General features: G+C 38.9%; 1 protein-coding gene across 1 annotated transcript; it reads left to right on the top strand.

Annotated features, from left to right (window-relative positions):
• The first annotated feature begins 11,481 nt into the window (after window positions 1-11,481).
• LOC145449897 (uncharacterized) lies at window positions 11,482-12,792 on the top strand. Its single transcript, XM_080328335.1, has one exon. It carries the CDS (start codon window positions 11,482-11,484, stop codon window positions 12,223-12,225), a length of 744 nt encoding a protein of 247 aa, XP_080184461.1. The 3' UTR covers window positions 12,226-12,792.
• The last annotated feature ends 1,265 nt before the right edge of the window (window positions 12,793-14,057 follow it).

The raw sequence follows: 14,057 nt of genomic DNA, 5'->3' as shown, positions 1-14,057 counted from the left end.
TTCAATTTCAACGTAATTCAAGGTTGCCAAAGCAATACCGGTACACCTTCCAGATGTCCTGCTCCAGCATTTCCTAACCTTGTCGCCAGCGCCCCCAACCAAGGGACGATTTGGATTTTGAAGGGGGCGGAAACGCTCAGGGTGCGATATGAGGGGCGCTGGGCTCAGGTGGGCGGTATGGGGGCGCTGAAGAAGAATCGTGTCGCGGTAGAGATTGCAGTAGGGACTAATGATTATATAGGTAAATAACCGTTTTATAAATTATCATTCAAGAAAATCAGCAAAATCCCAACATTTTTCGCCACGCTATGCGCGGAGTATTTGCCGGCGATGTCTGAAACATGATTGCATGAATAAGTTGTTTATTATAGTTCATGTAAAATTAATTGCGCGTACTTTTAGATCGTCAATTTCCCGTTAAAATACCCCCGTTACACTAGCCTTAGTTATTTTCCAAACAAAATGTTTCGCACTAGGTAGTTTATCCCGCAAAGCACAGCGTGTCGAAATCAAACAATGCCTCATGTGCCTGTACCACTTTTAAGAGTGAGAGCCCTTGTACACTAAAGATGCTTTGAAGCTTTTTGGTCAAAATGTTTACCTAAATTTATTTGTAGGCTATTTGAGAGCTAGGCTATAAAATTAAATCTTCAGAATATTTCTTCATTATCATGAAGAATGATACTGTTTAGTGTTGTGACCCCAAACCTCACATGAATGTTATATTTATATAATATGGATTGCTTTATTTGAAATACATTCTTGTTAAAGTTAATATGGTCACTGTACTAAATTCAATGTGATCAACCAAAGAACTCTACCACATTCCCAGTGGATTTACTATGGTCACACAAAGCAATAACATAAAACCCATTTAATCTCCCGCATTGCCAATCGCAGATGTGAATTTGGGATGAATACATCGGAGTCGAAACAGATGGTATATGAGCCCGTACCCGATGGTTGTTGTAACAACCTTGATTCGATGCAGAGTATAACACAAATAATTATTATATGGTTAATTAGTCGAGTGGTCCTCGCGCGGAATTCAAGCTCTACATTCTTCTAATAGTAAAGTCCAAACCCAAAAAAAAACCTCTTACCCTTTGTTTTTTACCACAATCCTGAAAATGTGGGGGGGGGGTGCCATACCTAGGCCCTACGCTTTTCTAGTCCAATCCAAGCAGCCAACATAACGCTTATGCCTCTTTGTTATCATTTTTAATTTAGGACCCTGCCACAAGATAATATCATGGGATTTTATCCATATCAACGTCACATCAATGGCAGAAGTGCATGCTGCGAAAAGTGGAAAAATCGTAATCAAAGAATACATATTCCAAGGTAAATAATCAAGCATCGTGTGCTAATTACCAATCTCCATGTTTAAGATAAGTCGCGGTTTTCTCATCAAAACTGACTCAAATCTGCATCTGTGGGCGCTTTGAATCCATTCCAATTTCAAAAATTTGGGTCCAGGTTCATGATTTTCTCGATGATTTTCTTTTAATTTTGGAACACTTAACTACAAGACGCTCCACGCCATAACGGTGTAAGCCTGCAGTGAGATAATATCACGGCAAGTCAACCTAGTCGATGTCACGGTAAAAGCTTATGCTACGAGAGAAGATTCGTTATCAAGCTGCATGTATATTTCAGGTTTGGTCACCAAACATTTAGCGTTATCACACTTATTTGCATGAACAGTATAAGACCGGTTTTTTAAAGTATGGGCCGTATCCGCACCAGAGCGATCTTTAAATATGTATATCAGACTTGTTGAATTTCTTGCAACAAAAAATTTCATCGCGCTTCGCTCGATCTCCTGTTGATGGTCTGTACGTATCCGAGGTCACTGTGTGTTGGGTTGCCAATAAACGAGACTCGCAGAAAAGTCATTACTGCACTATTGCTTGATCATAGAAATGTGTCCACCTTTTTATTAGATTTATCCGACATTGGTTTGTCTGGAAAACACAGTCGAATACCGTTAAGATCGATGGTTCCCAACCTTTTTTGGTGTCGTAGCCACATTTCAAATTTCAGAGTACGTTTGGAGCCGTAGGATTACACTCCTTAAGTATAAGAAAAATTATAAAGCATGAAAGCACTACCAACGAATAGCGACACTAACAAGAAAGAAAAATACACAAATCGATTTAATGTACAAATTGGCATTGGCTTTGAGCTTCAAGAGGAGTGTCGAAGCGAGGCGTAGTTGCAGAGAATGCAGTACGCAGTATCTGCTTGAGATTGTCATCGGTCAATCGATTGCGGTATTGATTTGTTATTCTGAGCATTTTGCTGTACAGTGCTTCACATACATAAGTTGATCACAAGAGAGAATCGTTTTTATGTGCACTGGTTACCAAGTTGGGATACTTCCCCCCTGAAATTTGACCCCAAAATTCAAGTAAGTCTTCACTTTTAAATAATTGCTTGAGATCGATATCTGACTGCATGTCTAGCAACTCAAGTTGAAAATTATTAGGCGCAGCGGCCACATTTCATGCAATAAGATTTGGAAACATTTTAATCATGGGCAAAAAGCATTCAATCCGTCAAGGCGGCGGTTGAACTCGTCAATAAAGTTGCTGATAAGCCTGTTGTATGCATCAAATGATCCATTGGTTTGATGGTCAGATACCATTGGAAATATGTTGTAACATCACCTGCACTAAAAAGTCTGGTGGTGAGATGACTTAAATTTGAGTGCCGATTTGAACGCATTTGGTGTGAGTATACTCTGGCGTGAGTTGAGTAACGAAATCGTGACTGAGTATAGGGAATCGCTCTCGACAGCAGAGGAATTGGTCTCCACCCTTAATCATAAACTCCAGACTCCAAGCCAAGCGAGGATCATTTTTGACTATGAATTATTTTTTGTTTTGTTATGAATTGATTTTTAATATTTTTGTGGGATTTCCAACCGTCAATGGGAGCCGCAAGAAGGCTAGCTGGGAGCCGCCGTTGGGAAGCACTGGTTGAAATACTTTAATAGGGGAGTGAAACTGGGCCTACCATATTTTCAGAACCCAAATAGAGGACACTTTTTTCTTTGTGTCAAATTTGGTGGTTACAGGCCAATAGACAGTTGTAAATGCATACAAATGCTATGCGCAGACAAAAGTTATGTACCCCAATTTGAAATAGTGTACGGCAGAAATGTTTCATAGAGCTGCGTTGCGTAAAACTGTCATCTGCACGTTCTCTATGCCATACATGCCCGCCCTTATAATAGTAGCATCCTAATATTAAAATTGCATTCTTTGTGATGTAGAAGGCTTGGGTCGCGAGATGCCACTAAACTCAGATTTGGGTCGCGGCCTAAAAGGTTTAAAAAGCACTGGTAAAAGGAATGTCAAGATTGACTAAACAGGAATATTTTCAAATGTGTTTTGATGCAGTATCAAGTGTTTAAACATTTAGCCACTAAGTGATTTTCTTTCAATTTTAGGATGCTGCTTCTAGACTGCATACATACTACGGCAGGGGCGGGCAACTTCTCCAGTCGGCGGGCCGGATGTAGGGGAATTAAGTACTTGTCGGGCCGGATTCCTGAATCTTTACATTAATCGTGTATTTATCCACCTATACGAGGAATAAATCATATTTAATGTACATTTTAAGTTGAAAGCATAGATGAGGCCCGAAACAGTATTCAATGAATTTATTAACGTAATCTACATTGCAAGACCTGTGGAAGTCAACGAGATCTGTGGTCGATCAAAGTTGTCGACAAGTTCTTTGAACTCTAGTTGCATGTCGGACGAATAATCCTCATTAAAGACTTCATATGAGCATCAGTTAGATCGGGACGCAGTTTTGTCTGTTCATTTTCATGGTGGAAAATGTGTGCTCGCAAATTATGCAGACCCGAACAGAAAAACTAGTATCATAACAATGTTTCCTCTAATTTTCGAAGAGTCTGCGCGCAGTCACCAACTCACTGCGCAGACCCTTCGACAACAGTGCGTAACGACTGAAAAAAGGTCATCACTTCGGATTTTTTGTGCGCAGCTTAGATTTTCTGTGCGCAGAGACCGTGTGCACTGCGCAATTGCGCACGTGCGCAGCTTAGAGGGAACATTGACATGACCATCTTTCTCCGGCCGCCGGCCACATTATCATGTATGACCTGGAACTTTCGGCGGGCCGCTCAAAATCCCTTCGCGGGCCGTATGTTGCCCGCCCCTGTACTACGGGATTCCGAGAAGCCATTGCGATTGCAACAGCTTATCAAATTAACTAAGTAAAGGGAAAAAAGTTCGACAGCGAGAAAACCTTGGCCGAAAAGGACTGCCGTTGTGTTGACCGAAAACCACGATGTTCAATCGTCCATGGAATATTTGCTAGTGAAGAAATACCAATTGGGAATCATGTGCGTCTTTTAGTTTAGTACGCTTTGGCGATTTCCATATCTTTACACATAGCAGACGGGAGGTCATGAAATAACAACATGTAACGAAGTAATTATACCACCATAGCAATTTACAGCGTACGCATTACGAACACAGCCTAGGCACGATATCCGAGTTGCAAAACTGTCCAAACACACCCAAGACACGACGTCCCGAACACACCCCAGACACGATGTCCGAGGGGAAAAACAATCCGAACTCACCCCAGATACGATGTCCGAATGGCAATACAGTCCGAAAACACCCCAGACATGTCGCCCGCACACACACCTGACTCGATGTCCGAGCACGCCCTACTAGTACTGCATTTCCATGTACAAATGAAGTGTGCTCTTAAAACTGCAATTTCATCACTTTACAGTTTCAAAACCAAAATCAAACCGCTATGAACGAATTCTCCTTGAAGCAAACTTTCATTTAACATCGTTTTTTCCAAAATATTTTAATATGTTTTTGAGCAATCCGCTGTCTAAATCGTGTAACGCCTGACTGATTTTAGATTTCCCCCTCAATTTAACCTTTGACGCTAAACTCCAGAGTATTAAATTTCACTTGGAAATATAGACGATCAGACAAGCTTCAGATAAATCCAAGTCCCGTATCTCAACTGTCGTCCAACATCTAGCTTCACCTTCTTGAATATTTCATTAATAAAACCTGAGATGTGCAGACCCGAAATGAGCAGAAAATTGTCAATTTTCAAAGTGACGCAACTTTTGACCCCAAAGTCCAATTTTCATAAAATAAAGTTCATCCTGTTCAGAATAAGCTCATCTCTGCGTGTACCAAATTTCAGGAGATTTGAAGAGGTAGTGATGTGAACATCGTTTGTCTGTGAATGGAATTGCCCTTTACAAAGCCAAAATAATTAGTTATGATTCTGCAGCATATCCCGCTAGATTTCCATAAAGTGCTGCTTTTATTTTTCAGGTACTAAATATGCATCATTACTCTTTGTGAATGTGTGAATACTTCATACGCTTAGTATATTAGAGGTATTTATGATAAACATACAAAGTTCGGATGAGGAACATGATCAGTCGAAAATCCATGTTGGGGGATTGCCAGATTATGTCTCTCACATTAATGCTTCAGATAAACTCTGTTGAACTTCGCAATTTTGACGCTATACATGAGTTAAAAGTGGGTTTTCTGCTAGATCAGTGGTTCCCAGTGGCGGTTTAGGGGGGCGAAAATAACGAAAGGGGGCGATGACGCATCAAAACGGCTGACCTTTTTTTTAGTCAACCCACGGAAATTTAGTTGCAAAAGTGTCAAATCGAGCCGAAAAGTTGACCTTTTATTTTTTTTAGTCAACCCGCTGGTGATTACAGTTTGTATGCCCATTTTTCGGTACACCAAAATTGGGGGGGGGGGGCGATGATCGGTGTTGAGCTTGAAAAGGGGGCGATGGGTCGAAAAAGGTTGGAAACCACTGTGCTAGATGAAATGGTAATGATTTGTCTCAGCAATTTGTCACCTGAAATAGTTTGAAGCGGTTAAAGTAATCCTCATCGCTACTCAAGTACAAGGAAAACTGTAAATATTCACTTAATTATAAACATAAGGAGCAATTCCCAACGCATTCCAAAGCCATGTTAACTAGAAATAAAATTTCCATCATGTAAAAAGTATGGCCATCAGATTTTGTCGATCCAATGACTGTTGATACTGCTTAATAAACGATTGGATCTTCAATAATATATTCAACTACTGTGATACAGGACCCCTTTTGTAATGGTCGTTTTGCAATTTTACTGATAAAAGTGTTAAAACTTAACCTAAAACTACTTTTCCTTTACAAAATAACATGCCAGCAGTAGCATGAAGTCGAAGTAATCTGAAAACTTAATCGTTTGAGTACTTCAAAATAAAAAGTGCTTCATTACTGACCACTTCTTAATGATACGTAAGCAGGATCGCAACTTCGGAAGCCAACTACCCTGATTAATTTGGGACTTGTCCCCAGGATCTACGTCGACAACATGCATCAAAATGTATATCATTTTAAATATAAGTCATGACTGCATTCAATTGTTGAAGCTGGTGTCTTAGAAATCATTCATCGATTGGCTTCGCCTCGAGGTAATATTTTTCGGACCCCCACCTATTCTGCACTTCCACGTTGTGGCGTCATATTTGTTATCGCACATCAGCACGGATCAGTGATGTCACTTCATTTATGAAATACGCTCACTCCATCTTCCATCTTTTCAAATGTTCTGTTGCAATTGAAGTCCCATCCAGTGTATGCCTAATTGTCCACACATAGACATACAGTCATCATGTATGATTATGTTTCCTACAGCGTTAAGTTGACGTTGTTGGGCGACAATCTGAGAAGCAATACCTGAGCTAGTGAAACATCTCATTTTTTTTGCAAGTAGCCCGCTTAGTGATAATCTATACTTCATAATGATTTCAATAGAATTCTAGTTTTTGGTTTAGGTATCAATATTCCGGCCCATATATGTATTCGCATATGTGCCTGTTAATTTGGTTGTGAATATTCGTTTTGATATCAGGATTCTGCCACGGAAACACAGTAAGACAAGACTGTTTTGTAAAAAGTGGAGGAGACGACTTCTCGATATTACAAGGAAAATATTCTTGGAGCAGTGCTGTCATTGAATTTCTTCTCTTCATTGTCAAGTTCTCTGTTATTGTTATTTCACAAAATATCCTGTTTCATGTTATTACGTTACAATTTATGTAGAGATGCAATCAAGACTGCTGTTTATTTGCAAGAGTTGACCGTTTTGGAAATGGGTTCAGGAATTGCAGTGTGGTGTTAATATGGAAAATACTCCCATACCAATTGTAATCGAATCAGGCTATAGCGAGCTGGACTAGTTACTTATTTGAGGCGCACACGATTCTATACCCCAATTTCAACATCACTTAGTCTGCCCCGCATTGCTTATCAGAATACCGGCCTCCCCAATATATAACCAGCCCCTGCCCCCTATCGCCTATTTCATATTCAGCGACCTCTCGTGCTCTTCAACGCCCTCATGGGGCGCTGGCGGCCCCTTTCGAGTTACTAGTTAGCTAGGAATGAATCGACTACAGTGAAATAACCTCATGAGAACTGGGTGATGTAATTTTAATTTAGATTACTTTTAAGATTGACATAGGGGACCACGAAGAAAAAATAAACTGAAAAGCAGGTAAAAAAACAGGAGTATGTATTTCCTAAGTTGTCATTCCCGGAGTTGCCGTTCAATGATTAGTGTTGTGATTTTGTTTTTGATGTAATGTAGAATATGCCCCGATCATTGAGTGACAACCCATATCCCAAGTCCCAACTCGATATAGACCAGGGCTGGCTGCGATATGGCTCAGGAGCAGGATATAGCGATTTAGTGGGAGCGGATCCGGATTTCGAATTTGCTGCATTTTTCCGCTGATATATTAAAATCAGAATGATTTTAGCAGGATTTATTTCAGAATCTGAATTGTAAAGTTACCAGCCAGATTTTTACCAACTCTGAAATTACAATTGCCAGTCGGATATGCATGGATTCGGATCACCTCCGATATCGATCACCAGTCAATATCAACACTGAAGATAACTAACCAGTCAATATCAAAACTGTAGATAACTAACCTACGGACGTAGGTTTATAGTTTATTTATGGTTAAACTATAGAGATTGTAGGATCTATATAGGTAAACGATCTACTAGACATTGTTATGCGAGAGACTTGTTTCCAGAGCCCACACGCCGGATTTAGATGTGCAATGTGGTCGAATTTTGATTTCATGACTCGGCGAAAATTTGGCGATCCTGAAGGCCTGTAGACATTAGCATTGATGTTCCGCAGGTTGGTAAAAGGTTAGGTACCGATGGTTTAGATGTAAAATCTGGTAGATTTGTATTTTGAAAGACTGAACGAAAATTTGGGGTTTTCGTAGGCATGCAGATTAGCGTAAGTTCCCCAGGTTAACAAAGGCCTAGAGCCACTGCTCTAACAGGTACGGTAGCTTGATCTATTGAATAGCCTGTATTCAATCTGTATCAAATGATTTCATTAGGGTCTAAATTTGTGATATGTTCATTGACATAATTTGATGTACCCCTACACTACAATTTAATAGTTACTCATTCAAGTCAGTCTTATTAGCCACGCATTTGTTATCTGATTCCTATTTTTGAGAGCAGATCTAAGTTATCAAACAAGTATGATCTGTTGATGATATAGGTCAGTATGTATATAACATATGAATGCTGTATGTGTACCGGATTCAGTTTATAATCAGTAGGGGTCTTCAAAAATGACTTTTTTTCTCAAATTGTATCGGCTACTTTATAAAATTGTTAGGTTACCTAATTTAAGCCTACACACTAAATTTGGTTCGCATTGCTACAGGAAAACAACGTTTCTATTAATTATACAAAAATAAATTAATCAAAATTTAAAAATGTTCTGTTCACCCCATGAAAGTGTTGTCTATAGAAGCGATGTTCACCAAATTTGGCTCAATTCCAAAAAGTGGAAGCGGAGTTATTGCCGTCGAAAAATTTGGATTTGAATAAAATAGTATTTACGGTGGGCACCACTATAATAAATAATTAAAGAATTGGTCATCGTAAATACTATTTTATCGATAATCCAAATTTTTCGATGGCAATAACTCCGCTTCCACTGGTTGGAATTGAAGCAGATATGGTGAACATCGTTTCTCTACACAACCTAACACTTCCATGGGGTGAACAGAAAATTTTCCACATTTTATTTATTTATTTTTATATAATTAATAGAAGCTTTGTCCTCCTGTAGCAATGCGGCTACTGGCTGGAATTGAACCAACTTTGGTGTGTAGGCTTAAATTACGTAACCTAACAATTGGTGGACCTCTAGCCACATTGTTCAATTTTTTGATGAACATGTCACTGATGTCACTACCTGTGAAAAATATCAAAGGTATCATTATTGTAGATTCGTCTTGTGGTCTTGAAACTGTAAATACTGTTTGGCCCTTTCACAGTAAGTTTTGTGTATAGTAAATGGTTTTCTATACGAATGGTGTCGTATCTCTGCTTCTACCTACACCTTTGCATTTCACACCTCGCCTCATAAACATGCCACTGATGCTGTGTATACTTGATATGATGTTCTTCTCGGAGAAAGTTTTATCATTGGACTCGGCCAAGTCATTCTGACGATGTATCTTCATAATGTGGTTATATTGTGAGGATTTCAAGTGACAAAAATTCATGCAAGGATAATAAGAGTGATTAGTAGGGCAAGTTTATGCAAGTTTTGCAATTTATTTTACTGCCTCCGGGAGCTTCCTAACTACTCAAAATATGAGTAATATGATGTTATAAGCTGTTTGGGGGAATCTTAAATTGAAACTTGTTTCTATTTTTCATGCTACTGTTTAGTGCAACTTTTATCAAGTATTGCGCAAAATGCAAAGGAAGGATTTAAAAAATATGTTTTAAAACGGTCTACAATGTCTAGTATGGTTTTCTCTCTGATTTTCTTGGCAAATAGCTATGTGGTGGATTAGCTGCATCTCAATATCATCTATGACGATATTTCGTGCGGGCTAGAAGTTCAACAACCCCAGACAAGCACGACATTACCTGTACTATATGTAAATAAATCGCTTGATTAATTCACTGTCTTAAAATTTCGAGGTCCTTTCCCATTTTACGGACGCCCAGGCGAGACCGCCGAAAATTGTACTGGGTCACATTTTTGAGGCTATTGATTTTGGTAAATTCACCGACACTGAATCTTTTGCATTTCATTGGGCCAAGTTTGCAGATCTGAAGGGTTTGTAGTATGGTGTTTGACTTGTTTTATGGACTATCGCTTTGTTGTTTGACTATTTGCGAAAAATTGTTTCCGTTATTTTCTTTCCGCTTATCGTATATGCTGCGTATGTACTTTTGGCAGTCTCGCCAGGTCGTCCGGGAAATAAGGAAGTACCGTAGCCTAGGTACCGAATTTGACAGTTCTGCAAATGCTGACTGCGAAATGCTATCGTGGAGGTTTCAAATCTAAACAACATGAAAATGTAGGCATGATCGATTGAATAGCGAGCAAAGAAATGAAACAAGCAGATACCCGGCAAATTTTAGACTGTTGGATTAAAAAACGGAGCTATTGGAGTGTCTCACACCCTAATAATTCTCAACATATATAAATCAAATTTTTACCGCAACTTTTGTTAAAATTAAGTGCAACTATCACACGATTTTTAGTGCAACAGTGCCCCAGTGATTGGAGTATGTCGTTGCACGTTGGCAGGGTTGTTCTGCCAGTGATTGTGTATTATTTACAATTGTTCTGCAAAAATATTGGGTATGAAAATCTAACTATGTACACTTTAAATCAATATCTAGTTCAATCCATTAAAAACATACTATTACCTAATTGGGCATTTTGAGAAGAAAACGACACCTCAATTTATCCGGAACTCATACGATTTTCGAAAATCTGGACCTCTGAATCAATTTGAATTTCCGTTATTGGTTACACCTGTTATCAGCTGCAGGAAATATTTCAAACAGGATCATCATGGAATCACATACTATGAGTCTTCGTTGTCACACAGAATATCATCAATGTGAAGTATGCGGGAAATAATTTAATTGCGAGAGTGGACTCAAGAAACACATGGCTACACATGTTGATATCAAGAATCATCATTGTGAAATTTGTGGAAAAGATAATGCTTCCAAAAGTGGACTGAAGAGACACATGGCAATGCATGCTGGTATCAAAATTCATAAATGCGATATTTGTGGGAAAGAATTTGCTCAAATGAGGTATCTCACAAGGCACACATACATGCATACAGATGTCAAAAATCATCGCTGTGATGTTTGTGGGAAGGAATTCACTCTAAACAGTAACCCCAAGGTCCACATGAATCACATATTGGTGTCAAGAATTATAAATGTCATATTTGCGGCAAGGAATTCATGAGAAAAAGTGACTTCAACAGACACATGGCTGTGCATGCTGGTGTCAAGAATCATAAATGTGATATTTGCTGTAAAGAATTCATGAGAAAAAATGACTTCAACCGACACATGACTATGCATGCTGGTGTCAAAATTCATAAATGTGATATTTGTGGGAAAGAATTTGCTCAAATGAGCCATCTCAAGAAACACAGATACGTGAATAGAGATGTCAAAAATCATTGTTGTGATGTATGTGGGAAGGAATTCACTCTAAACAGTAACCTCAAGGCCCACATGAGTATACATATTGGTATCAAGAATTATAAATGTGAAATTTGCGGGAAAGAATTCATTAGAAGAAGTGACTTCAACGGACACATGACTATGCATGCGGGTGTCAAAAGCCATAAATGTGATATTTGTGGTAAAGAATTTATTCAGAGCGCTAGCCTAAGCAGACACCTGAATATGCATGCTGGAATCAAGAATCATAAATGTGATATTTGTGGGAAAAGATTTACTTCTACTTCTAGCTTAAAGCCTCATCTTGATAGTCATGATGGTGTTAAAAATCATAAATGCGATATTTGTGCGAAAGAGTTCCGACTCAAAAGTAACCTGGAGATTCATGCGAACAGGCATGCTGGCGTTAAAACTCATAAATGCTTTGTTTGTGGGAAGAAATTCACAGTGAAATGTAACCTGAAAGCTCACATAAATATACATGCTGGTGTCAAGAAGCATAAATGTGAGATTTGCGAGAATGAATTCATGCGAAAAGGTGGCCTCAACGAACATATGACTACGCATGCTTGTGTTAACATTCGTAGCTATGGTGTTTGTGGGAAGGGATTCACTTCAAAATATACCGCTTAAAGCAGCATTTTGTCATTCATGCTGTTGCAACTTGATATTAATGTGATATATTTCCATATCAAGTCGATGGCAGGATAAAGCTCATCAGGCCAAGAGATTACTCTCAACTTCTTTTTCATGTACTGCACATGTAGCCACAATATCTATTTGCGACGTGTAGCCCTAATCACCTATAATCTGGAAAGAATTCGATGCATTTAAACTAACACTACAACGCGCTGGATACGAACTTACAAGAAATAATTCGATACGCTGTTAGAACTGGATATTCTTTAGCAGATACTCGGTGTTGGGTAAGTCGAATGTTTAGCCGGAGAAAGCTGTCAGCATGGCTATTGTGTATACATATAAAGATATAGGCTACACACTGTCGTTTCTACTATTGTAGACGATAAGAATTTTTGTTGTACCTGCTATTGCATTACCACTTCATTTGGTTGGTTTCCAAGGCCATATTATTTAGCATCATTTTTATTGGTGTGTTTTATTGTGTCTTTCATCAATTCACGTTCGTTGCATATGTCATTCGTTTACACAGTTTCTCACTGATCCTTAATCCCTGTGTTGAACCATACTCACTGGGGCTGTTGAAAAATAACTTTTTTTATTCAAATTTTACTGGCTACTCGATAAAATAGTTTGGTAGCCTGAAAAAGAAGCGGTACACCAAATTATGGCACAGTTACAACCTGTATAAGCGTTGCTAGTAGAGGAGAAAGTATTGGAATTATTGAATAAAATAAAACTTTTCCTAATTTTACCGGATACCTCATGATACCACCGATGACTTCGCTTCTGCATGTAGGAATTGAGCCAAATTTGTAATGCATCCTTTTTAGACAGCATAAGAAATTCATGGTGTAGCCAATCAAATTTGAATTTATTTTCATTTCATAAATCCAAAACTTTTTCCTTTAATAGCAATGCTTCCACAGGTAGGTTGGAATCGAGCCAACTCTGGCGTGCAGCGCTTCTTTAGGCAGCCGATCAACTTATCGAGTAGCCAGTCAAATTTGAGAAACGTTAATTTTGAGCAGATATAATACTCGCACAGTGTGTTCACTTTTCAGTACAGTTTCTTAATAAAATTTCATTTCAAGTGACGGCAATATCGCAATAGAACGAAAAGATAGGTTGAGTAGAAACGTCTTGGAGTAGTCTTTCAATCAATCGCCCACTTTGACCTAGCTGTGAGTTAACATGTAAATACGAGGCATGTATTGTATTGTACATCGAATGAAAATGACAAAAAATGTCACAAAGAAAAAGACAGGCGGTGGAAATGAAGCGCCAGATGTCAGTAGGCGGAATAGATAGGTCGGACCGTGGTCCGGTACAGGATTTTGTGAGACACAACTTACGTGGATCGGATGGCGATGAGTTCCTAACAACACTTATTAAGGGATTCTGGAGTCGAACTCAACCTGCTATGAATAGTACCTTCTCGTCTGCTTCTGGCGACCAAAATCGCTGAATGTGGATTCAAGCTGAGGCTGTCGAATTTATCCAGAATTTTCACTCGTTGTCTTCACTTATCTTCTGGTCTGTGCCAATCTCATATATCGAATTTCTAGTCGTGTGTGTTGTCGAGGTATCCACTATCCCGCCACCTTCAGTGCTTCCCAAAGTGACGGCCGCGCATCTTTTTGGGAATAAGAACCTATAGTATATATATTTAAAACATAATCTGAGTAGAAAGATTTGCGTGTAGAGCACGATAATAAGGAACCACTGATTTGAACAAAGATTGACAGATAGCATGCGTATTTCAATGAATCGAAATATAACCCACCCTTTTATTGATACCGATGAACTTCAGGGGACACAATGAG

The sequence above is a fragment of the Botryllus schlosseri genome, chromosome 11, assembly GCF_051294905.1.
Source record: "Botryllus schlosseri isolate E-star chromosome 11, Bs_hap1, whole genome shotgun sequence".
NCBI classification, from domain to species: Eukaryota; Metazoa; Chordata; class Ascidiacea; order Stolidobranchia; family Styelidae; genus Botryllus; species Botryllus schlosseri.
This window is presented reverse-complemented; position numbering and strand designations above follow the sequence as displayed.

Bases quoted from the DNA above. Each gene is read 5' to 3' on its own strand.
- LOC145449897 (XM_080328335.1), top strand. From the start codon at position 11,482: ATGCATGCTGGTGTCAAAATTCATAAATGTGATATTTGTGGGAAAGAA.